This window comes from Natator depressus, chromosome 9 (genome assembly GCF_965152275.1).
Source record: "Natator depressus isolate rNatDep1 chromosome 9, rNatDep2.hap1, whole genome shotgun sequence".
Classification (NCBI taxonomy): Eukaryota; Metazoa; Chordata; order Testudines; family Cheloniidae; genus Natator; species Natator depressus.
Genome location: NC_134242.1, coordinates 21,908,821 through 21,935,914, shown reverse-complemented (window position 1 = coordinate 21,935,914; position 27,094 = coordinate 21,908,821). Strand labels below are relative to the sequence as shown.

The 27,094-nt window shown below is 41.6% G+C and overlaps 1 protein-coding gene across 2 annotated transcripts in view; it reads right to left on the bottom strand.

Annotated features, from left to right (window-relative positions):
• Positions 1-943: 943 nt before the first annotated feature.
• The window catches only part of IFT80 (intraflagellar transport 80), a 153,825-nt gene continuing 127,674 nt past the window's right edge, over positions 944-27,094 (bottom strand). For both annotated transcript variants that reach the window (XM_074963667.1, XM_074963668.1), the window contains 6 exons: positions 26,012-26,159; positions 23,386-23,557; positions 17,737-17,826; positions 17,465-17,637; positions 14,543-14,666; positions 944-2,182 (listed from right to left, as the gene is read on the bottom strand). In XM_074963667.1, the coding sequence (XP_074819768.1) occupies positions 2,069-2,182; positions 14,543-14,666; positions 17,465-17,637; positions 17,737-17,826; positions 23,386-23,557; positions 26,012-26,159 (821 nt within the window). In that variant the 3' untranslated portion in view covers positions 944-2,068. The remainder of the gene's footprint in view (positions 2,183-14,542; positions 14,667-17,464; positions 17,638-17,736; positions 17,827-23,385; positions 23,558-26,011; positions 26,160-27,094) is intronic.

The following is a 27,094-nucleotide window of genomic DNA, read 5'->3' as shown; positions in this document are numbered from 1 at the left end:
GGGCGTACCATGGATTTATATAGAGGCAATATGATATTTTCTGTCATATTATCTATCCCTTTCTTGATGATTCCCAACATTCTGTTAGCTTTTTTGACTGCCGCTGCACACTGAGTGGATGATTTCAGAGAACTATCCACAATGACTCCAAGATCTCTTTCTTGAGTGGTAACAGCTAATTTAGACCCCATCATTGTATATGTATAGTTAGGATTATGTTTTCCAATGTGCATTACTTTGCATTTATCAACATTAAATTTCATCTGCTATTTTGTCGCCCAGTCACCCATTTTTGTGAGATCCTTTTGTAGCTCTTTGCAGTCTGTCTGGAACTTAACTATCTTGAGTAGTTTTGTATCATCTGCAAATTTTGCCACCTCACTGTATACCCCTTTTTCCAGATCGTTTATGAATCTGTTAAATAGGACTGGGCCCCGTACAGATCCCTGGGGGACACCACTATTTACCTCTCTCCATTCTGAGAACTGACCATTTATACCTACACTTTGTTTCCTATCTTTTAACCAGTTACCAATCCAGGAGAGAACCTTCTCTCTTATCCCATGATTGCTTATCCCATGAACACTTTTCACAAAGCGACAAATTTAACATTAAGCATTTGCTGAGACTGATATTTTGGGCTCATTCCTGCAAGTGCTAAGTGCCTCTTGTAAGTCATACCCAAGATAGAAGGGTTCACTCTGCAGGAGGTGCTCAGCACATTTGAAGGACTGGAAATTTTACATGGATTGTAGGTACTTAGATAGAATTTTGCCTTTTTTATTTAATGGGATGGTAAAACCAATGAGATACATCATCTAATTGATATAAAGAGTATTTGATTTTAATTTTTTATTAAGAATGTAATAGAATATGCAGAAAATTGATATTTGCTACATAATGATTTACAAAACAAATATTAAACTAGATAAAGATTCTCACAGAACGCACAAAATTTTTAGTGTTCATGTGTGAAAGAAATGTTACGCAGAATTATTTTAACCTCCTTCAATAACCAGTAATAGACTAATGTCCCAATATTGCAAAGAGATTATGCAGACAGATCCATATGCATGCAGCCCCAATTACTTCAACAGGAAAGAGAGAAAATAATATTTTGGTGAAATGGCATATGTCGAACTCTAATACACAATCAAGTGAACTGAACCTAGTGCAAACATGACATTTTTTTCTTCTAAATAATGGGACATTCTAACCACTAAGGAAACACAGAACACTGTTGTCAATCATATATTGGATATTTGCAGAAAGATGACTTTCTGCTAATTCAAACAAAATTCAAACCATGTTACACAGTATTTTAGATTATTATGAAACAATTCATTTAACATTTAAAAGTTTTTTATCCAACAGCTACCCTTTTTTTGTTATTGACAGAAACACAATGTTTGCAACCAATCTTAGGTGCTGAATTTATCTGAAATAACAGATATGATTATTTGAAAATATTTCAGCACTGGGACTGTGCTCTCATGCAGCAACCTTTGTAACCGCAAATGAAACATTCCTTTGCCATTTATGAACTTAGGTCCACATTTTTCACGTTCGGTGCTTAAAGTTAGGTACCTAAATGCATCTTAAGGCATTTAACCAATTGGCCTGCTTTTCAGAAGTGCTGTATATCTGTACCCCACAGTTGCTGAAAATCAGACAATTTATTTAGGTGCTTAAACATGCATTTCAGTGCCTAAATCCAGGTATCCAAGATTGCATATTTTTACTTTAAAGGGTATGGAAAGTTGAACAATTAAGTAATGGGAAGACAGAAGTCAATCTTGCTCTCTTTCTCACACAAGTAGTTCCACTGACTTCACTGGGACTCCTCACATGAGTAAGGAAAGCAGGATGGGGCCCACAGATCATAACTGGCCTACGCACATATGAATCCAGTTCTGCCCATTGTCCAACATTCAGCAAAAACTAAACTAATTTCAGAGATCTAACTTCCATAACCCACTTCCTGGAAAATGATAATGCTTGGATTTATCGGTATACTGATACAGCAAATGTGTAGTAAAACAGCTATTTAATATGATTAGCACTGTATTTAGCGCTGTACAGTTACACTGGCTCTGACTGCTGGAGTGGCTGCAGCTCGTTCTCTTTCTTTAGCAATTTCCATCTCTATTTTGGCCTTGATTTTGTCCCAATCAACTTCCAGCTGTAAAAAGAGGAAAGATAGTAGGTAAGTGTCAACATTATATTAAATACATATCAATGAACAACAGTATGAAGGTACAAGTCACAAAGTGATCTGCTCTGTCGTTATATAGGTCTCCTCTGGATGCAAAAATATAACTACCATTAATGTTAACGCAAGTTACATGTGTGTATCAGTTGGTGGCTTTCTTCTATAGTCAAGATCTAATAAACACTGTGCTATCAGAGGTTCCTGCCTTTGAAATGAAACAAACTTGATACTTTTCAACAAATATTAAAAACTCATATCTGGTGAGAAAATATTCAACAATGAAAATAAACTTAGATGAGCCTCCTGGGCATCTTTCAGCTTAAAAATGAATGAAATCTATTTGTCAAATAAATCAGAATGCAGCCACTTGCTCATGGTACATTGAGCAACTCTACTACACCAAAGTCCATCAAACAAATTGATGGCATCTACATTAGTAATTTGATATAACAGAAATAACATTGTCAATACTTGAATTCTGCTTTGATAATAAATGTTTCTTGTTTTGTATTGGCATTTCTTTAGTGGCAGAAAAACATCATCCTGTGGCAGTGTCCTAGTTCAGTGAAACTATGAATACTGGAATACTGAATAGAGGAACAAGTTTCAAATTGGCTGTTGGCCATTTCTTATCCTCTGTCAAAGCTGGCACTGTTCACGTTTGCCTGTAATGCAGCTCAACTGATTTTGCCTAAATTGTCAGAACTAGCATCCTATTCTATTCTCTCGGTTTTTCAAGCACTTGTATGAATTTGAGGGCTGTCTTTCTATTTTGTTTGGTCTCCTCCTATGACCATCCATTTTTAATTACTCTTTTTATATATTTATGCCCATCTATCAATAAGGACATCAATTCCCTATTTCACACTAGGCTACAGCATCTTGATCTAATGAATTAATGAATATCTGAACTCACCTACATTATTGACTGTGTGCATTTTAAGAAAAATTTCAAAAGGAGGCTCTGCAGCAGAGTGCAGAGCCAGTGCTTGGGGCGGGGACAGCGCATGGAGACTCGTGCGCCCCCTGCCTAGAAAATGGCTCCGCTGCTGGCCGCTTCTGGGGTGTAGTGTGGTGTTGAAACAGATAGGCACCAATGTGCCTTAGATGGGCAGCACCACCGATCGGACTTTTAACGCCCCGGTCGGCAGTGCTGACCAGAACGACCCAGATAATTTATGAGTACATTGAACAGCACTAGTCCCAGTATGGATCCCTGGGGGACACCACTATTTATCTCTCTCCACTGTGAAAACTGACCATTTATTCCTACCCTTTGTTTCCTATCTTTTAAGCTGCTTACTTTGTTTTGTTCTTACATGACTGCTTACTTTGTTTAAGAGCCTTTGGTGAGGTACCCTGTTAAAGTCCAAGTATACTATGTCTGCTGGTGAGGTACCCTGTTAAAGTCCAAGTATACTTGTCCACATGTGACAGAGTGCAGGGAGTGAACAGGTGAGCCTGCACTCTGATCACCACTTAGATGCCCATTAGTTCTCCAGAGGAAGCTGATTGGGGTAATTATCTAATCAGTCTAAAAAGAATGGCTCAGGTATGAGAATCTCCCTCATATCCTCTGCAGTGTAGACTGATGCAAAGAATCCATTTAACTTTTCTGCAATGGCCTTGTCTTTCTTGTGAGTAAAAACAAAAGGAGGACTTGTGGCACCTTAGAGACACAAGTCCTCCTTTTCTTTTTACTCTTCAAGAGTCACTGGTCACGTCACGGAATTAAGATAGTTCCATGACCTGAATGTTCTTATACCCTGTTATATGAAAGGCAAAAAGAGAAGGCAATCAGTAAAACAACTGTGTGTGGAGAATTGGTTAAAAAACAAAGATTCACTGATAATGACACTCCACTTGTGAGGTAACTCCCTTCTTTTCATGTGTCAGTATATTTATGTCTGCATCTGTAACTTTCACTCCATGCATCCGAAAAAGTGAGGTATTTACCCATGAAAGCTTATGCTCAAATAAATTTGTTAGTCTCTAAGGTGCCACAAGTCCTCCTTTTCTTTTTATGTCTGGTTTGTAATTCTTTTCCAACCAGGGTTGGAGAGATCTCATTTTGAGTCAGGCATAAGAGATTATATACATAGTTGTGGTTATGAGGCCCAACAGTATGAGAGAGAATATGCTTCTTTGACATGGAAACTGGTAAAGTAAGGCTATGGTTGACTGACTCTTTCTTCTGGCAGGAAGGATTCTGTCTTTCTGAGTGTCCAAAACTGCCCCTTTGAAGAGGAACTTTTGTGTGGATAGTGAGATCAACTTCTCCTAGTTTGCAACAAGTTGTCCTTCAGAGAGGAGGTCACAGGCTAATTTTCTCTGATCCTCCAGGAGGAATTTTGCAAATACTGCCATCTTATCCCAAAGATGTTATTGGTGGCATGTCATTACAGCCTGGTAGCGTGACACTCTTATACCCAAAGATGCAAATTAAATTACTTTTCTACCCAGAATTTCCATTTTCTTCCTTCTTTATCAGAAAGCATTGAATGTATCTAGTCATCCTTATACCCCTGGACTTCAGCTTCTACCACAAACAAGTTGGAGCCAGATGAGTGTGAAAAAAATTAAAATCGATCATGTATAATTGGTATAATTTAGCCGTCTTTTTTTACATTTGCCTGAACAGAAGCAGACATGGCCCATATTGCTTTTGTTGGCTGCTAGAGATCATCCAAAACTGGGCATATAATTCTATTTTTCGATGGTGAACCAAGAATACTGAAGATTGGATGAGAAGTCTTCTCAACTGTCACAGATGGAATTTTCAAAGTAGCTGCCATTCTGTCAACTAATTCATAAAATAATCCTCTGACTGGAAAGATGCAGGTGTAATCCCCACATCCTCATCCAGAGAGGTATGGTCCTCCAGCTCAGCATCCATTTGTTGGTATTTTTCAGGCAATAAAGGCTGCTCTTCTTCTAAACGCACATCTGCTACAATGGTAGGAGATTTCTCTCTCTCTCTTTATGAAACATAAATACATCTGAGAGCTTCATATCTGATGACTGAAATCTTCCTGGAGCTCTTGTAGGAGAAAGTTTTGTGCTATAGCAGGTGTGATCCAGTCCCTGGAAATACCTGGGAAAGGGCCAATAGGTCCACCTAGCCCATAAGGATACCGTTAATCCACCCAGCAATCCATGCTCAGCTCTTAGTATCTCCTAGTAGCAGCATGCTTTTCCTTATGAGATGTCACGTTAGGTAACTGACTTAGTTGTTCAGATTCCACATCTGACTGCAGATCCGAACTCAATAGTACAGAAGAGACCAGCGGTCTTGGGTGCAGTATAAAAAAGGACAAGAGCATCTTTTTAGGAGAGCCTGAGAGAGTCTTAGGTGGTGGGACGGGCAGTGAGACATATATCTCTTCCATCTTTCTTTTCTCTGGAGGAGAAGGAACAGTATTGGGGAATCCGAAGAAATCCTGTTTGCCTCCTGTATCATTATTGCTCTCTTTCAGATCCAACGTAAGTTGAGGTTACAGATCTGAGCTACCACTGTTATGGTCAGTTGCCAAGGAGGCTTGAAAATAGAGAAGCAGTTCTGGTGTATCCGTAATAAGAGCTGTCTGCTTTGTTAGATGATCAGGATCTTTTGGTCTTGATTTCGGATCTGCCATTTTAGGATTTGTAGAAGACTGACCTGGAACATCCCTTGTAGGATTCATAAAGGTTTATGCGCTTGGCAACATTCAGGGCACACCCGGAGTGTTGTGTAGGAGTAGTGCACACACTGCTCCATCCAAGGGCATCAACCTTGGAATCTCGCCAAGATGACATGTATCGTGGGAAGCCTCTCAGGACTGGGCTCAAGGCCCGAGAGCAAGGAATGCAGTAGATAGAAATTGGTAAATAAGAATGTTAAACAAAGCCAGTGTATTCCTTTTATCTGTTGGAGAATGTAATGCGCGGGGGAAGAGAGAGAATAAAGGGGAAGGTGGAAAGCTGACAGGCAGAAGTCGGTTAGCAGACCAGCCTGCTTGCTTGCAAAAAGCTGTGTTCTGTCTTGTCATTGAACCGCCACAATCCCTCAAGTGCACGTTGGCTCTCCTAATAGTGGCCTTTTTGAGCAGTGAGTCTTTTTCCAGCACCGAAGTTCCCAAATCCGAGGGGGTCACTTTCCTGGACTGGCTCTGAGGCCGTCGCTGATGGGGTTCTTTCTCTACCTTTTTGTTTCAGATCCGACAGTTTATGATCCTTTTTAGGTACCACAGGTTTCTTGGAGCTTGGAACAGAAGACAGTACCTTCTGCAGAGGTCTCTGCTGCCTATTCTCTCCAGAAGTATCAGGGGCCAAATCTGGTCTATGTTCACTCATGGATCCAAGAAATGTTCTGGATCCAGAGAGCTTGGCTGCCAAAGCGTCCTGCAGTGGTAGCACTTATAGTCTGTTCTGCCTCTTTTTCGGCATCCTTGGAGTGAAAGTACTGTAGATTGAGCATCTTGAAGAACAACATTCCTACCCAAGGCAGGCTGGGCATCTTATGTGAGCATCTGATGCCAGAAAGACTGCAGGGCAAGTGGCCCACTTCTTACAACCAAGTTTCTTGATCTTTGGATCCGCCACTAGATTTTAATAGTGGAACCGAAGTTGTACAAACTACTCAAAAATTAAAGAAATAAAACCTAACCACTGAAATGCTAAAAGCTAACTATTTACACCAGGAAACTAGATAAATCTATGCTAAAAGTGTAGTAGGCACTATCAAAGCAAAGAATCTGGGCCAAGAACTCAGATGGAGTTCCTGATTTGTCAGCTGCAGCAGCTGGAAGCAATTGAGATTGCTGGAGTGCCGTGCCCCCTTCTATAGCCTAGGTCGCCGATCATTCAGGACCATCCAGGGGAGGATCAGAAGGGGGTGTGATAGCGCACCACCAGCACTGCTATCTAAAGTTTCCACTGTACAAGTTGTACTGTCAGTGCATCCCATGCAATGGGATTATGTAGAGGAACTTGAAAAATAACCTTTTACCTTGTTGGGGAACAATTAAATACAAAAAAATATCCTGAACTAAATTAAAATCGAAAGCACTTTGACAATGCAATGAGCAAAATTACTGACACGGCCTTTTAATAATTTACAAACAAGATGCTAGAGAGTAGAAAGTCCCCTGAAAACCCATATTTGGAGAAGATAAAAAAAATGTTGACATTAAATGCCACCATAATTTCCCTGTTCAAATAAAATCTAAAGGTTATGATAACAGGGTTTTTCTATTTCAATAGTTTATAACTATGGTTAGTGAATAAGTTTGGATGAGGTAATACTTGTGCCAAAGTCTTGGCTTAACTTTTGCCTGGCAGGGGTGGTGTTTTGTCAATTTTTCACTTACATAGACTCGCGTAGATAATGCTTACTGTTGACAGGACAAAGGTGATGTTTTGTTATGCTGGAAGTTTTAGATAAAAGGAAAGTTAAATAGTATAATAAATAAAGAAATGTAATGCTAAAAGTATCTTTACTGGGGAAAAAAGTGAGGTGACATGAAAGCATAATGACATGAAAATAGTGTAAAAGGCAACATTTGTATAAAACAACGTTTACTAACCTTTCCATAACTGTTGTTCTTCAAGATGTATTGCACATGCCCATTCCCATGTATGTGTGTGCGCACCCTGAGCACAGTTGCCAGAAATTTCCCACCTAGCAGTATCCTTCGGGTTGGCTCTAGCACCCTCTGGTGTTGTGCACATATGGTGCTGGTATAAAGGACCCTGCCAACCCCATTCCCCTTCAGTTTCTTCTTGCTGACTGCCTCCGAAGAGGGGACGGAGGATGGGTCTTGGAATGGACATGTGCAACACATCTTGAAGAACAACAGTTATGGAAAGGTTAGTAACTGTTTTTCTTTTGAGTGCTTGCACATGTCCAGTCCCAAATAGGAGACTCACAAGCAGTTGTATAGGAGATGGGTTCAGAGTTCAAGGTCAGGCTGACTGCAAAACTGCTCGGCCAAAGCCAGCATTCTCTCTAGCCTGTTGAACAATGGCATCATGACTGTGTGAAGGGATGACCAGGTTGCTGCCTTGCAGATCTCCTGAATTAGAACTTGCGCTAGGAAAGCCACGGAGTAGGCTTGGCATCTTGTTGAGTGAGCCATAAGGATAGCCGGGGGTGGGATGTTTGTGAACTCATAAAAATCCATGAAGAGAATCTCTGTGCAGAGATGGGGAGACCTTTTATTCTTTCTGCTATCGCTATGAATAGTTGCAAAGATCTGCGGAACGGCTTGGTCCATGAATGTAAAAAGCTAAGGCCGTCCAGTCATCCTGTGAGTGGAGATGCTTTCTTCTCGGTTTGCATACAGCTTAGGGTAAAATACCGGTAAAAAGATTGCTGGACTGCATTGGAACTGTGAGACGACTTTAGGAAGAAATGACTGTGTGGCCTTAGCTGTATCTTGTCCTTAAAAAAGATCATGTATGGGGGCTTAGATGTGAGGGCCTGGATCTCTGAGACTCTTCTGGCCGAAGTGATGGCTACCAGAAAGGCCACTTTCCAGGAAAGGTATAACAATAAGCATGACACTAACGGTTCAAATGGGGGCCCTGTGAGTTTTGAGAGAAGAGGGTCAAGTCCCGGGCAGGGGTGTGTGTGAGGGATCTCTGACCTGAGGGTACACTCTTTCCAGGCCTTTGAGAAATCGGATGACCATCTCAGGAGAAGACTGATTGGTTGTCAACCTTGGGATGGAAGGCAGAAATGGCCAATAGGTGGACCTTGACTGATGAGAGTGCTAGGCCTTGTTGTTTCAGGTGCTCCAGGTTGTTTCAGGTGCTCCAAGATAAGCTGTAGAGGCGATTGTAAAGGCAGGACTGATCATTGGGAGCACCAGATGGAAAATTGCTTCCATTTTGCAAGGTAGGTGGCTCAGATGGAAGGCTTCCTACTGCTCAGTAGGATCTCACAGACCTGCTCTGAGCATGCCTGCTCCTCCGGGTTCAGCAATGGAGCTTCCAATCCATCAGATGGAGAGAGCCAAGATTTGGATGTAGCAGCTAGCTGTGGTCCTGGAAGATCAAGTCCATGTGTAGTGGAAACCGAATTGGTGCCTGCACGGGCATGCCAGGGAGAGTGGTGAACCAGTGCTGTCTGGGCCATGCCGGGACTATGAGAATGACTCATGCTCGGTCTTGCTTGATTTTCCACCAGAACCCTGTGAATCAATGGACTAGGAGGAAAGGTATAGAACAGGTGACTCATCCATGGCAACAGGAATACACCTGTGAGGGAGCCCAGGCTGTGGCCACAGGGAGCAGAATTGATGACATTTCCTGTTGATGCGCATGGCAAACAGGTCTATAAGGGGAGACCCCTACTGTTGGAAGATGTCCCTCATGATGTCCAGTTGTAGAGACCACTTGTGGTGAAGGAGAAAAACCTGCTGAGGCAATCTGCTAGCTGGTTCTGGTTCCCCGGGAAGTATGATGCTGCTAGATTGATGGAATGAGCGATACAGAGTTCCCAGAGGCAGATAGCTTTTTGGCACAGGAGGGAAGAACGTGTGCTTCCCTGTCTGTTTATGTAGAACATAGCTGTCGTATTTTCCATGAGAACCGAGACAGTCCTGCCCTCCATGTGAGGTAGAAATGCCTGGCAGGCTAGACGCACTGCTCTGAGCTCCCTGATATTGACATGGAGGGAGAGTTCTTCTTGGGACCAAGGCCCTGGGTCCTGAGAGACCCCAGGTGGTTTCCCCAGCTGAGGGCTAATGCATCAGATACTAGAGAAAGCACCGTTAAGGACTTGAGAAGGGTACTGCTGCCCATACTACATGGCTGTCCAGCCACAAGGTGCGTGAATTGAGAATGTGGGTTGGAATTGTGCACACTGAATCTAGGTGATGGCGAGTGGGGGAATATATCGTGGTTAGCCAGGGTTGGGGAGGTCTGAGACATAGTCTTGCATGTTGCACTACATATGTGCATGATGCCATGTGGCCCAGGAGGCTCAGATACTATCACACATTTGTAATTGGATGAGCTTGTAAGGACCTTAGAAGGGCTGTAATTGAGCTGAACCGGTAGTCTGGGAATAGAGCTCTTGCTTGCATGGAATCAAGAACCGCACCAATGAACTCTATCCTTTGGACTGGGATAAGAGTGGACTTCTAAGCATTCAGAAAAAGGCCCAATGTGTTGCATGTCGACTGAATGAGATGGATGTCAGCTTTGACCTGAGCTCTGGAGTAGCCCTTGATTAACCAGTCATCTAGATACGGAAAGACATGGACTCCCTTTTTTCTGAGAAAAGCTGCTATCACCGCCATACATTTGGTGAAGTCTCACAGGACAGCTCAGGCCAAACGGGAGCACCATGAACTGGTATGGGCTTGGTTCCCTACAAACCTTAGGAAGCATTTGTGGCTGTGGAAGAGTGAGATGTGGAAGTAAGCGTCCTTTAGATTAAGGGCGGCATACCAGTCACCTGGATCCAGCGAGGGGATGATGGAGGCCAAGGAGACCATGTGGAAATTTAAATTCTTGGTGTATCAGTTGAGACGGCACAGGTCTAACATGGGTCTGAGCCACTCTTGGCTTTTGGGATTAGGCAGTAACAGGAGTAAAACCCCTTCCAAGTCCTGTGAGCTGGCTCCCACCTGAAAGAGGGACTGGACTTATTGTTCACACAGATGCTCATGAGAAGGGTCCCTTAAGAGGGACAGGGAGTGGGAGGTGGGAAGGAGGGGTAGATAGAAATTGGATGGTGCAACCCAGTTCTATTGTGTTGAGGACACAGCAGTCCGACATGATCTGAGTCCAGGAATCCAAGACGTGGGAAAGGCGGCTGGAAAATAAGGGGGTAGCTGGATCTGATGCAGGGGGAGTACAGTGCCGACCTTGAGCGTCTTGTCAAAACGAGTGTTTTGATGATCCCGAGTGTCTGGGTCTGGGTTGAATGGAACCTGCTGATGAGGACAGGGGAGGACGTCTGCATTTAACCCCCCTATTTTTCCTCCTGTGTTGGTTCTGCCTACGAGGCTGATAGAAGTAGCCTATACTGTTGTAGCCTATACTGCTTTCTTGACCCTGCTGGCATGTACAGTCCCAGAGATTTCAAAGTTGCTTTTGAGTCCTTGAGGCTGTGCAGCCTGCTGTTCGTTTGCTCCCAAAAAAACAATGTTCCCTCGAACAGGAGGTCCTGAATTATTTGTTGCACCTCGTTAGGTAGCCCCGAGGACTGCAACCACGAACTCCTCCACATTGTCACCACAGTGGCCACTGATTTGGCTGCAGAATCAGCGGCATCCAGAGCTGCCTGCAGGGAGGCATGAGCCACAGTTTCCCCTTCCTTGACAAGGGAGGGAAACTCCTGTACGTAGTTCTGCGGGAGAAGGTCCTTGAATTTCGTCATGGACTCCCACGTATTAAAATCATAGTGACGCAGCCTTGCTGGTTTGCTATGCGAAATTGAAGGCCGCCTGAGGAACGTGACTTCTGTCCGAATAGGTCCAGCTTTTTGGTTACTTTGCCTTAGCGTAAAAGCTATCTGTCCCTAGTGGTCACTCTCATTGGTGGCTGCAAAAACCAGGGATCCTGGGGGAGGGTGAGAAAAAAGGAATTCGTACCCCTTGGCTGCTACAGAATACTTGTGCTCTGTGCGCTTTGCTGTCGGAGGGAGAGAGACAGGGGTCTGCCACAGTGCCTTGATCGGTCATGATGGCATCATGCAGAGTTATGGCCACTCTAGAGGGTCCCACTGGAAGCCATGTCCAGGAGGCCATGCACAATCCCCTTGACCATTTCTGCTTGGACACCCAAATTGAGACTACCCACTTTAACAAGTCCTGGTAAGCATTGTGGTTGTCTTGTAGAGGGGAGAACCCTGGTGTCACTAGTGCCTCATATGGAGAGGATAGGATAGGACAGGCTGCAGGGCCTCCGTAGGTTCCTTGGCGTCCACCAGGGCCCAATGGGCTTCCCCCTGAGGTTTGGTACTGTGCTCAGTATCAAAATCTGGATCCGGAGTCTCCCTGCGCAGTGCCAGGGGCGCTCTCACCTCTGAAACAATGGAGTATGAGTGTCTTGAGGAGGTGCCATGAGGAAGGGGAAACCCCCAAGGGTTCCAAAAGGGTCACTGTATCATCAGTATATCCCATGGACCCTGTGGCCACGCGCCTGGTGGTACCGCGGAAGACAGCGACGTAGTATGGAATGGACGCCTGGGCAGCCATGATGTTGGTTATGTAGAAGAGGGAAATATGACCCAACCTCCAAGTCCAACGAAGACTCCAAGCTGTGGTGCAGAGACCAGAGCCATGCCGCTCGGTGCCAGAGATGGTAGACGAGGCAATCTTGTGGCTGGGGCTTCCCTGTAGAAAGTGGTCACAGCACCAGGTGAGGTTCAGGGGTTGCTTCCTGCCACTCGGTGGCACCGGTGGTGCAGATTCTTGACCCACTATAGGCTGAGAAGGTCCCTGACCGCTGAGAAGGTCCCTGACCACTGCGAACGCCTCGGGAGTTGACAGCACCACAAACTGGATGGTGCGTTGTCTACTCTGAGCTTGTTCCTTTGTAGGTGTCCAAGGAGATTGTTGTGGCACTGGAGTTGCTGGCACCTGATGTTGTGGTATTGGGGTAGACGAGTGATGTGGCACGGATCTCACTCTCTCCCTGTCTCCCTTAGATTTCAGCACCAGAGACCTGGTGTCCTTTTGGTGCTTCTTCTTAAGCACCGGGGAGGGTGATCAGTGCCGAGAGTTCCAGATAGATGGAGGAGCGCTCCGCGCCAAAGCTGAGGTGTTTGGTGCTGTGTCCGAGCATGGCTCTGAAGCTGGTCTTAAGGCTGCCTCCATTGGGAGGACCTTCAGTCAGGCCTCTTGGTCCAGGGCCTGAAGTCTTTGCAGATTTGGCAATGGTCTTACCTATATGCTTCCTTCAGGCACTTGAGACAGCTCGAGTGAGAGCTACTCAGAGACATAGACTTACTGCAGGCAGCACAGGGCTTGAAACCCGGCGACCAAGGCATACCCTGGCACTGGGAAGGCAGACAACCCCACAAGTTAAGTGTGGAGGCGTCCGAGCTATCTAAAACCTATAACTACTAAAAATTACTCTAAGTACTAACTATTACAACTATTTACACCAACTGGTATGAAAGAACACTAGGAAAGAATTGCCTAAGCAATGAAGGATTCCAACCAACCGTCCTGGGCAATAAGAAGGAACTGAAGGGGAACAGTGTTGGTAGCGTCCTTTATACTGGCGCCATGTGCGTGTGGCATCCTAGAGTGCTAGAGCCAACCCAACGGACACTGCTAGGGGAAAAATTTCCAGCAACTATGCTCGGGGCACGCACACACCTATACAGGAATGGACATGTGCAAGCACTTGAAGAACTGAAGCTGCATGTGTATATTGTACAGATTATGTTTGACAATGCTTAATGCTGATTGGAGAAAAGCTAATAAATCTGTAACGTGGAAATGTACAGGAATCAAAGTGAACAAGATCCAAATCAAAGAAATATTGGACCAGAAACTTAAGGACTGAGACCTGAAAGACCAAACCAGGGATCAGAGGCTGACATGAGCATCATGAATTAGAGAAGGGCTTCCCTGCAACTCAATAATTTGGGCCCCTATGTGTTCCAACTTATCTGTTTATTGTCAGCATAAATATATGTTCATACACTATTGATGACAATAATTCTGTCTGAAAATTTATAAATAAAGGCAAAAATTGATTTAGCCCAAATTGTGTGGATTTGTGACTTGGTTACCCACTTTACACTTCCAGCAAGTTTTTGATCATAATGTTTCCTCTTCCTGGCCTTAAAAAACTATCAAATACTACACAATTAATCAAATCAGTTGATATTTTTGTTCTGAACTAAAATTAGAATGATTAGTATTCTATGAAACTGTATGCCTATGAAATATATTATATGCGTATGTATAATATACAGCATAATAGCTCATGATTGGCTCTGAATTTTCCTTCTGAATAACCTTACTGACTGTTACTATTAATATTCATACAATGTGTTACTGAGGACATTAAGAGGTACATTTTCAACCCAACTCCCTGTTTATGTACAAAATTTGTAGCCCAAAATAAAAGCCCCTGCATGTTTTCAGGATGCAAAATTTATGCAGACTTATTTTGTGCCCCCAAATACATTGAATTCACAAATGTTACTAGTTCCACATCAAGCTATTAATTTGTACTTGCAGTCAGATAAACAGGTGTGTAACATCCAAGATTTACATCCACAGCAAAAATGTGGGAGCAATTTTTTTTGTACAAAGTCTGACCACAAAATGCAGGCTGACCACCTGAAAATGTAGGGCTAAGTTTCCACAGAATACTTACACCTTCTGCATACTGCAAAAATCGCTTATTGGTTTCTTTTTTACCAAAGTCCTCCAGGAACTTTTGTCGATAACCCAAAACTGTGTCGACATGTGTTTTGTGCTTCACTGCTAGTTCCAGTGCTCTGGAATAAAAGAAAAATGAGCTTGTCATGCTGAAAAAAAATACTAACACAATTATAATTACTTAGGTTTTCCAAAAAGAGATCTGTACAGTGATTTTGATCTTCCTGATGCAAGGTGCCAAGCAATTTTTCATTTGTGTTAACCAGAGGAGGGTGAGAGTTACCAATTTTTCCTCATACCCTATCCACTTTGTGATGTATGTTATGATATATAATTAACATTTTTCTGTTGACAACCTAATCACATTTATTAAATGTGACAATAGCATTTTTTTAAGTAATTGAAAAAACACACTCTCTTTTACTTTTGTCTATATTACTGTCAGTAAGAAAGGCTAAAAAAAATAACTTTTAGTGAAATTATTATAGCTATGAATTAAAAAAAAATCATAGAATCATAGAATATTAGGGTTGGAAGAGACCTCAGGAGGTCATCTAGTCCAATCCCCTGCTCAAAGCAGGACCAACACCAACTAAATCATCCGTCAATCTCTGGGCTCTTGGAGAGCATCTACTTGAACACATATAGCACATGCAAATGACCACTTTTAGAACACCCTAAAAATGGAAAGCCATTGCATTATTATGATATGTCTATGTTTATATTTGTTTTCTTTGGAATGATATAAAATTCAGTTTAAAAATCTTAGAATGTTTTATTCATTGTTTTCCAGGTGAGACATTCTTGGCAACATCAGCAAAACACAGATCGATATGTGCTTGCCAGAAAAAATAAAGTTTCTAAATTAATTTACATGTAATTCTTAGCATTAATGAAGCCCATTGGGCAACATACTTTAATTGTTTGAGTTTTTCCCAAAAAGTACATTTCCGAAAGAAAACATAATTCAGATTGAAAGGTGGTTTGCTAGTTTCTTAGTTTACCTTCATTTAAGTACTCAGAATGCATAATACTAAACTGAAATTAAAGTTGACATCAAACAAGGCTATGTATTAGGAATCAAATTAAGCAGTTGATAGTCTCTGAACTTTCATCCCTGTTAAAATAACAGTGTTAAATGATGAATCAGAAAGAGAATTACAGGAATTATCCTAATGCTGTGTTTACATGTTATTTTAATAGACAGATGCAACCAACTATATTTATTACTTTAAGCAGCCATAACCAATAATACATGTTTGAAGCAATATTTAGACTATTAGTACTTTACGAGTTAAAATGCTACCTAAATCTAAAGCTGTAAGGAAGGCAAATTTTCTCCATTACATTGAGGAAGTACTACTTCTACTTTATTTGAGCGTAACCAAACTATTTATCTCTAACTTTCAAATGATTATTTGGATGCTGAACAGATGTGGCATGAGAATCTGAACTTGGAGCTGAGTAAGCATTTTTTCTAAATTTGTTATAGTGGAAAAGTCGGCATACAGAGAGGTCCAGTTTTCTCTCTACAGGGACATGAAGTGCCACATTTTTAAAGGGACCTCTAATTTTGAACCCACGATCATCCATGGTGAGGGCAGATTGGGGGCTTCTACCCAATTAACACTAAAGGGGCCTAAACATATTTTTGTCATGGTTGGGGAAGATGGCTTCCATGCTAGTGGGGGAGTTCTTCCTAACCTATTCCCCAAATCCTGTTGTGGGAAGAGAGACATTTTTTGAGCACCATCCTTTTCTTACTTTGGAACACTCAGACAGTGGGAGAAGAACTTTCAGAATTGGGAAAGTTGAGGATGTGGGAGGTGGCAGACAATCAGTAAGGGAGTGTAGCTGTACCCATATTATAGAGACAATATCTTTTATTCAACCACTTTCTCTTGGTGAGAGAGACAAGTTTTCGAGCCACACAGCTCTGCTTCAGGTATGGGAAAGGTATACCCAGTGTCACTGCAATATGCAAGGTGGCTCTACCTTGAATGTTCCCTTACAATATGTAACTACGTATGCTAAACCATCTGTTCCACCTTGCACTTTGCTGTGATGCTGGAAGTACCTTTTCCAGACCTGAAGAAGAGCTCTGTGTGGCTCGAAAGCTTGTCTCTTACCAACAGAAATTGGTCCAATAAAAGATATCACTTCACCCATCTTGTCTCTCTAATCTATAAGGGAGGCAGGCAAGCAGATTTAAAAGAAGCCACCTGCCATTTCCCTTCTTCCCTGCTAGTAGCAAGAACTTTCTGCAGTAAGATAGGGACTTGGGAACTTTCCCCACCCTTGCAGATTCTCTGCTCTCCCCCATCCATCCATTAGAGAGGGAGGTGAAGCATCTGTAGAGCCAGAATCTTCTCTCCTGGTGGCAGCAGCAGCTCCTGCAGGATCTCTTGGGACACGTAGACCCCAAACAATGCTGGGATGAGATTTACATTGCTGCGCATACATGTGACGGAAAGTTGAATTCTTTATTTAAAAACAAAAATTCACAACTCATTTTCTCCCAGTGATATAATGATGTCAGTCAGTATAGTTGTGTAACTACTTTAAGCAAGAAGATATGTCAAAACAGTTTTAATTTGTTGAGTGCACGTAACTCTGTGTGTCTAAAGTCATGAAAAGTGTCTCTGGGTGTGCTGGAGACCATTATCATAGGGCAGTGCCTGGAAACGCTGACATAACACTGAAATATAGCACTGATACATATGTATCCTAACATTTCAGTGATTTTATTTCTTTGGTATATTATCATGATATATGATTTAATTCAATGTTTCTCAGGGTCCAAGCAACTATGGTTAATAGATTAGTCAATTAAGTGTCTAATTCGCTAAAAATTTAAAACTTAATCTTAGTAAGATTATTAATGGTAGGAGCTATAGTATGTTGAGAGAAATATTACCTATCCCAATTATAAAGGCTAATGTTGACTTGAATAGCTTGATAAATAAGGCCTGCTTGAAGAAGCAGCATTTCAGCATCTTGTATATTTCCACTGAACAGCAGTATATGAGCCATTCTTGATTCTTTTGATGGAAGTTCTTTGATAGAATTGATGTACTGAACTTTGTCAATCTGTTAAAACAAAGTGTGATGGTTTAAATTAGAGAAATACTCTAATAAAATTAGCATTGCAATCATTTGTTAAAAAATAGTTAAATCTCATCTACTTACATCACCGATTGATGCATAGGCTATTTCTGCTGTTGTCATATCCTTATTAGCAACTGCCATAGCAGCTAAGCATGCCCACATTGTTTGATCCTAAAAATAAGACAAAATAAAAATACTAAAACATCTTTAATTTTATATTATATGAAAATGCACTTTTTCTCAGCCAGAGTGCAGGGATGCTGTTCAGCTACTGAAAATGATGTACTGATACACAACTGTACAATTTATCTCAGTTGTGCAGATCCCTACAGTCTAGTTGTATGTGCATGTGTGTGTATCTTAATATCATAATCACTGTATGGTTACTTCTCAATAACTATGCAGTATGAAAATTCCTGTACTATGATCTGCTAACAGTGACTTTGAGCTACAGTTCAGAGATATGCCTAATCATTGTACTGTTATTTCTCAATAACGGTGAATATATAAATGTATCAATACTGGCTACTCTGATCCCATATGTCAGTGTTTCCCAAACTTGGGACGCTGCTTGTTCAGGGAAAGCCCCTGCCGGGCCGGGCTGGTTTGTTTACCTACCGCATCCGCAGGTTTGGCTGATCGCGGCTCCCACTGGCCGTGGTTCGCTTTTGTGTCTGGCCAATGAGGGCTGTGGGAAGTGGTGGCCAGCACGTCCCTCGGCCCGCACCACTTCCTGCAGCCCCCATTGGCCTGGAGCAGTGAACCGCGGCCAGTGGGAGCCGCGATCGGCCGAACCTGAGGACGTGGCAGGTAAACAAACCAGCCGGGCCTGCCAGGAGCTTTCCCTACATAAGCGGTGTCCCAAGTTTGGGAAACACTGCGATATGTAAATGAAGGAGAAATAAAAAACTACCTGATAGCAAAACAAATAGATGAACAAATCAATCAAAAGAAAATAGTTTTAAAAAGTTCTCTTTTCTATTTGTTCCTATGGTATTTTAGTGGATTTTCAGAAAAGGCTGCTAATTTTTAAAAAAACTATTTGTAATAATTCCTTTATTTCAATTTCATGACTGTAGTTTTATTAAAGAGTCAACAGAAATATAATCAGGAAAAAAGTTGAAGAAAATCCTAACATTCTGACTCATTTTGATCTTTCCTCTTATCTCTCCTTTCACTTCACTCTTAGAGTCTGATCACACTGGTAATATAAAAAGATATATATTTAAAACATGTTAGCTCACATGTGTTCATTAATACATTTTTAACACACTAGTTTAGACATGGCAAATATAATTTTTAATACATTAGCTGGTCCAGGTAAAGCCTAGGAGGAAGTTGAGTTTTTAACATGTTAATCACAACATGTTCTCGAATACCTTTTAAAATACACCTTTTATAATAGTGTGGACAGGCCCTTAGAAGCATTCTGAGAGTGTAACCTGATTAAAATGCAGCATGCACACACATTAGATATTGTCCAAACTTAACACTCAGCCCATTTGTACAAATACTTCTGCATGTAACTTTACAAACCTAAATAGTCTCACTAAGTTCAGTAAGGTGTGTGAAGTTATTCTAAGACTTTGCATGATCAGGACCTACCATCCTTCCTACACCTTTCCTTTATTTACTTAAAAAACAAACATAAACTTTGGCCTAAGAAAAGAGAATTCCCCTCGAATAGTAGGTCCTGGATAGTTTGTTAGACTTTGTGAGGTAGTCCAGAGGACTGAAGCCAAGAGCTCCGCCTCATGACTACTGCTGTGGCCATGGCTTGGGCAGCTGCAGCCGCTGCACCCAAGACCACCTGGAGGGATGCTTTGGCCATTGCCTTACCCTCCTCAACAAGGGCCATGAATTCAGTTCTGGACTCTGATGGTAGGAGTTCCTTAAATTTCATCATGGCTGACCAGGAATTAAAATCAGTGACCTAGGATGGTTTGATATTCTCAGCTGGAGGCCCCCTGTAGAATACACCTTCCTGCCTAATAAATCCAGTTTCCTGGCCTCTTTTGCCTTGGGTGATGGCTCTTTTTGCCTGTCTCTCTCGTTCATTAGCAGCCACAACGACTAGAGGTCTGATGGGGGATGAGTGTAGAGATACTCATACCCCTTGGGGGGTACAAAGTACTTACTTTCCAGTGCTTCGCTGTGAGCTGGAGGGGTGCAGGGATTTGCCACAGAGCTCTTATGGGCTGCAAGAGGGCCTCATTGAAGGGCAGGGCCACTCTTGACAGCCCCGAGGGCGGTAGTATGTCCACCAGGGCAGGAACTGATTCTGTGATCTCCTCAACCTGTACGCCCAGGTTTTGGGCCATACAACACAAAAGCTCTTAGTGAGCCTTAAAGTCATCTTGCATGTGCGCGATGGCCATTCCTGCTACTGCCTCATCCGGGGAGGAAGATGATGAGGCTTGCACTGGCACTGCGCCTTGTATGTCTTCTGTTGCCGGTTGGTCTCTTGTGGGGATATCCTGCACATCAGCGATCTCAGCTCCGGGGTCCTAACCCCTTTCTGAGGAGGAAGGTGGGGGCACTTTCACCTTTGATGGTGCCGAATGGGACCATACTGTGTGGGAACCTTGGAACGCCAATGGGTTCCACTCAGCCACTGGAGTGGTATTTACCATTGAGCTGGTGGCTATGTTGACGGAATGAGCCCTTGTGCCATAGCTGCAGGGTGCCTATGGTCAGCTCAGTGCCTTGTCCTCTGTGAGGCGTATGAGTCAGTCTCCGAACCAGAGCCAGAGGACCCACTCCTGGGTACCATGGCAATGCGGTGCCCATCGGTGCCGCGGTGGCGAGCGGTCCAGTGGTATCAAGTTCTGCCATGAGGGAGAATGTGATGGAGGATGGTGCCACGCCCTTATTGCTGGCTTGCCCAGAACTGGCGCCTGACTCCGTGCCGAGAGGTCATGTGATGCCAGAGCTGTCCCTAAGAGTCCATGACTTGGGAGACATGGCAGCACTGGAAGGGCATGGAGGCTTCTCGCTGCCTCATATGGCTCTGGTGTCATGTATCCCCTCTGTGGCTTTCCCTAGGCAGGGAGTCCATGGGCAATGGGCTCAATGGACCTCATCCCAAGGCCGGAGTCACTGGTGCTCATTGTGCTATGGATGTCTGAGAGTGGCCCAGCCAGGAGTCTCACTCTCTCCGTGGTCTTATATCTTTGCGGACAGGGCCCCCGGTCTGACTTCTTTGGTTTCTTTTTCAGTGGCTGGTGGTTACTTTTGCTGGTTACTGGTTGCTAGCCAGAAGGTGTGTCGATGCCAGGTGGTAGTGTCCTTCATCGGTGTCGCGGATTTCGAACCATGCTGTGCCTCTCTTAAGGAGACCATGGCACTCCTGACCAACAAGGTACTCGGTGCCGATTCGGGCTGCCACTCCGATGATGGGTGAAGTGCTGCCTCTATGAGAAGGCATTTGAGTCTGTTATCTCTCTCCTTTTTTGTCCTGGGCTTAAAGTTCTTACAAATCTGGCACCGTTCCTGAATGTGGCCCTCGCCCAAGCACTTTAGACAGCTGTCATGTGGGTCACTTACCAGTATTGGTTTGTGGATCGCCGCACACTGTTTGAAGCCCTGGGACCAAGGAATGCCACAGAGTCCCGGGTGGGCTAGCCCCTTAGGGCGAGGCCTTACTAACTACTCTAAGCTATCTAACTACTAGCTAACTTATTCTAATTCTAACGATTTACAGTCTATTTACAGGATAAAGAACCACTAAAGAGTATCACTTGTAAAGCAAGAGACAAACAGCGTTCCAGCAACCGTCACAGGTGATAAGAAGCAGGGATGTAAATATGCGTTTAAAAAGTTAACCATTTAAACAATTAAAATTATGTTGTTTAATTAACCGATTAAAGGGAGAGGGGCTGGGGCTGCTCTGGACGGCCGGCCAGCCTCCCTAGGGCTGCAGTCAGCAGGCCGGGATGGGCCTGGGGTTGGTGGGCAGGTGCGGCTGGGGCTGCTCTGGCCAGCCGGCCTGGAGCTGAGGCTGCTCCGGCTGACCCTGGGGCTGGGGTTTAACCATTAGGGTCAGTTAACTGGTAAGACTAATGCTTACCAGTTAACCGTTAAGGATTTTACATTCCTAGTAAGAAGGAACTGAGGGGGTGGCAGGTCAGCAGGTGCCTATATGCTACACCATGAGGGTGCCACTCCAAGGGGAACCAGAGTCGACCCCCTGAATACAACTAGGGGAAAAACTTCTGGCGATGATGCACGCAGCACATGCACACATACATTGGAACGGACATGAGCAAACAATCAAAGAAGAGCTGTGGGGTATTTTTGATCACATTATTTGTCAAAAGACCCCAGATCCTCCCTCCATTCAAGTTTCGAAACACAATGTAAACAAAAAAACCCTACATTACTGCCATTCTTAGTAGAAAAACCTTGCTCATTTCTGGTATATAGTGTTGTTGTAGCTGTGTTGGTTCCAGGATATTAGAGACACAAGGTAGGTGAGGTAATATATTTTATTGGACCAACTTCTGTTGGTGAAAGAAAAGTTTTCGAGCTTACACAGAGTTCTTCTTCAAGCTGTGTAAGCTCCAAAGCTTGTCTCTTTCACCAATAAACAATATTACCTTATCCACTTTGTCTTGCTCATCTGTAGGTAGGTAAGGGCAGCTGAGGAAAGATTGATGAAAGTGAATAGGAAGGTGAGAAGGGGATGGTAGCCAGAGAAGGTAGGAAGGAAAGATCTTTGCAACTTTTAACCAATTTATCTTTTCAGTACCCTAAAGTCATTGAATGCAATCCAGCCCTGAAGATAGTAAACAACCATGAAAAGTTATAAATGCCAAAAACCTCTCTGACTTGGAAGCAATAACTATACTTCCATGGAAAGGACCTTATACATACAGTATTACCACTCAATATAGATGGCATATGTGTGTGCGCGCTTTCCCGGTATTTTTAAAAAATTACAAAAAGATGCAAATAAGAGTCAGTCTCTTAGAATTGGTGCACTGAAATTACACAGTGTAATTTCTGTCAGTGCTACATTTGAAATCATAAATGCCAATTCCCAACTGCCAAATACTGGAATAAAAACATTTTTATCCACCTTCAGATAAGGGAAACAACTCAATATAAACATCACAATATATCCCAAATTAGCTCAATATGTATATTGACCACTCAATTCAAATAATATAGAAAATAGAGAAAACATTTTTAAGATACAGTTTTGTTTATAAATCATGATAACCATATATAAGAAGATAAAATTCCTTTATGTGTGTTAATGGGGGAGGAAAAATTCCTTTTTTAAAAAGTATACTACTATACTCACCTCATCTGCTGCTGTTGTCTAAATTATCAGAAAGAATGTGAGGAAAAAGAAAATGAAAGGGAAGAAATGTTTTTTAAAAAAGATTGAGGTAACTATATGTGGAACAGAACATTTTTACAAAATTGGCTATGTAAGGGTCTAGTCCAGACAACATTTATGCTCATTATTAGCTCCACTTTTGTGAATAGTCCCAATGAAGTCATTTGCACTATTTGCTTCAGTAAAATTAAACACATGTGTAAGTGTTTTCTGGATCAGCCTTAAAATAAGAAGAAAAAACTATAAGGTAAAGCAACAGCTTGAAGAAAGAAAATAGTTTAGAACATTTACATATATAATTACTGTTACTACATATTGCTTGAAAATATAAATAATGGCAACAAATGTAATTTATGAGAATACTGTAGAGTATTAAAAATTACCTTAACAAAGCGACACAATCTGACTGCATCTTCCCATTTTGAACTGCTAACATACTCATGAAGAATAGCTGGATAAGGTGATATATTAAGATGAATAAGTGAGCCATCAGCTCTTCTGATTGTTACTTGATTTCCCACAAAACGTACTATCTGGGGATTTTTGCTAAATTCGCTATTGAAAGAAAGTCAAATAAAGCACGTTAACTTTTTTCCTCATTGAAAATAATGGTTGGAGTTTAAAGCTATTAGTGATTTTCAAATTAGGTAAGAGTTATTGATACATTTTTCTTAACTTTATTTTCAAACAGAAAAGAAACATCTAAATAGTCATTGTAAATTCAACTAAATAGATATGTACAGTGGGAGTTTAAATCTAAAACAACTTTTGGTCAGATTTTTAAAAGTCAGAATATAATATCTGGACGCAAAATTACACGTGTACACTGTCATGTGCAAGCACTGCAAGTGTAAATACAATTTGGGTATTTGCAAAAATGCCCGATTTGCACATTTAACTGTTGAAATTGAACATACAAATGTGGATAAAAAGCTCTGGGCTGTACTGAGTCTTAAAGGTTAATTATGAAATAAAAAGTACTTTGGAGACAGTGAGAGTGATTGTATATCAAGGATTATTGGTAGAAGAGAAAAACAGTGAACTGTTCTCCTTAGTGGATTGTTTTTTATTATTTTGTAGAGCTAGTCCCAGAGACTGCAGAAAATGACTTGAAACCCCAAAGTTCTACTTAGGTAACTATGAATGTTCCAGAGAAAAAATAAACGAACAGTTTGATATTTTTCATTGACAATACAGAAATGTTGTAACATACCAATTCACTACTATATTTTTTAAAACAATAAAGGCAATATGTTTTTAAAGAAAAGTCTGATTAAAATTTGAGCTTTTGTATTTATGTGATTGCACCCTAGAAAAAAAGTAATTTGTCTTTTAATTTAGTTCTGGGCAAAATATATTGTAATGAATCTACTAGCTCAGTAATGTGTTACCCAATTCAAAATGCAGCCTGTAAAGGATTCCATAATCCCTCCAGCATAGGAAAGAAATACAATCAGAGCTCAGAAAGGACTAGAATCAAGAAATCTGGAGGTTGAGTGAAAGCAAGAGCAGCATGCCAGAGACAACAGCCTAGTAGCTGACCAAGGAGAGAAGGCTGGGAAGCAAGCAGCCTGGGATCTGTACAGGAAGGCTAAGACCTGGGCAGAGCCATACTCTCTTTAAAGGGACCAGCAATACCTGCAGGAGGTCACAAAGCTGCAGTCTAAAACCAGGACAACAGTGTGCAGGGTTCCCAGCAAGACTCCTATCTCAATACATGTATATTAGGCTGAATTAGAAACTGTCAGTTTATCCTTCATATAATTGTCAAATAAAGGAACCACAGTTACCTAACATATGTGAGTGTTTGACAGGAACCCACTTAGGGCTAGAGTTTTTATAGGCTAGTGGTTGGAGCACCTACTGTGCTTGCTTTTGAGCTCATCGTACCAAAAATCTAAAGGGCACTGGTGTATCACACTATTTGCAGTGATACCCTGCAGTGAGGGTGGTTACAATATTTTCAGTTGTTATCTAGAGTGAACTTGGATCAAAATATTGGAAGTAATTTTAAAAAAAAATAAATCTTTTAATCTAATTGAATTATTTATTAAAAGGGGAGGAACATTATATAATGCTAAGAGCATAGCACCAGGAGTAAAGAGACTTGGGTTTTATTTCTGGCTTTGCCACTGATACATTATGACTTTGGGCAAATCACTTAATGCCACTGTGTCTCAATTCTCCCATTTGTAAAATGAAGATATGTGCTACTTTTCTCGTCATATGGGAGAATTAATAGGGTGTTGTAAGGTTAAATATATCATTGTTTATAAAACATTTTGAGAAGCTTGAATAGAAGTTTCTAAAGAAGTGGTTTATTTATTAGGATTATTTATTAGAACCCACCAATACAAAGCAATTTTTGATGAATAAGGCACAAAGCTGGAAAATTTTAAATACATTTTATAGGAGGTCAGGGAAAATCTGAGGCAGACTAGATGCTCCAGAACCCTTCATATGCCCTGTTTTATTAAGTGATGGAACTTAGGGCCTTGTTTATCATGCTGATGCTGAAGTTTAGCACTGTTATGGAGAACCATGAATGTTAAAAGAACTATACATATAGACAGGTTTTTGAAAAAGCGTATTTGGTTACTGATTTATGATCCAAGGGCCTGATCCTGCAAACACTGATTATTGTGAGTAGTCCAAATGAAGGCAATGCGTTTCCCACAGTAATTAGCACTATGAACCCAATGTGCATAGGCACTTTAAAGCACATGGTTAAGTCCATCCCTTTTCAGGTGCTTAAGTGTTCTGCCTCAAACAGCTATCATTTATTCATTTTTAAAAAGCTTTATAGTACATCTTGAATGGCTAACACTTATGGTTAAACCTTTTCTAATCCAGAAATAGTGATGTCGCAGGAATTCTGAAGGTACCAGCTGTCATCTATTTCAAGTGGCTAAATTAACACCCTTCTTTGTAAAGAATTATTTGAGTGAAAAATTCAACACAGTATTTAAAAAAATCCAGTAATATTATTCTGAGTAAAAATATTATTACCTTGCATCTTTTTCATACAGTGTTTTTGGCAGGAGATCTTTATCTACATAAACTGTATTGGGATAGTACCAGACTGTAAAACGTGTATCTTGGAGTCCACAAAGTATGTTGGATGTGTCATTCCAAGCCAAAGTGTGTGCCATTGTTCCTTAATTTAAAGATAAACAAATATTACGTATTTGCACATACACAATAAACACAAACAATGTAAACATACTTGGAATTTTGCTACCCTTACAAGTCATCAACAGTTACTTTAAAAAAAGGAGTACTTGTGGAACCTTAGAGACTAACAAATTTATTTGAGCATAAGCTTTCGTGAGCATGAGCTTTCGTGAGATTCCGATGAAGTGAGCTGTAGCTCATGAAAGCTTATGCTCAAATAAATTTGTTAGTCTCTAAGGTGCCACAAGTACTCCTTTTCTTTTTGCGGATACAGACTAACACGGTTGCTACTCTGAAACCTACTTTAAAAAAGCAGGTTTTATTTTTATTACTGCATGAGTTGAAATTTATTCTTAAAAACTTTAATTATCGTAAGTAATTTTCCCTATTCTGTGTTTTTCTGACATTTATATTCCCATTTCTAACATATATGGAGCCAAAATAGCTCAGTTTTGTTTATTGCCTTAACTGTCAACTGTTGTTAACCGAAACATTCACAAGTCTGGAAGCAGTGTCTATTCTTTAACTGTTTCTGCACAAACTACAGAGGCAGTTCATACACTGTGTTTTGGAGGGCAAAGTTCAAAATGAATATGAGTGACCAGAATACAGCTTGGGCGGTTATTGGATGAACCACATCACTTTCTCCAGAACTTCACTTTTTATTTAACAATATTATGTTTCTAGTGCTGGAGGTTGTGAAGAAAACCTTCTGAATCAAGTGCTATCAGAATCTGCAGTCAGACAACATATATACACAACAGCTCTAGGGGACATGTGGGCTTCTCTCATAATTCTCTTTGAGCTCTTCACTCTGAAATGTAGTCATGACAGTTTAAATGTCAAAAACTTACCCATTTAACTTCTGAGCATAATAAAAAAATACCCAGTTAATGTGTTTATTCAGTGTGGCTGAAT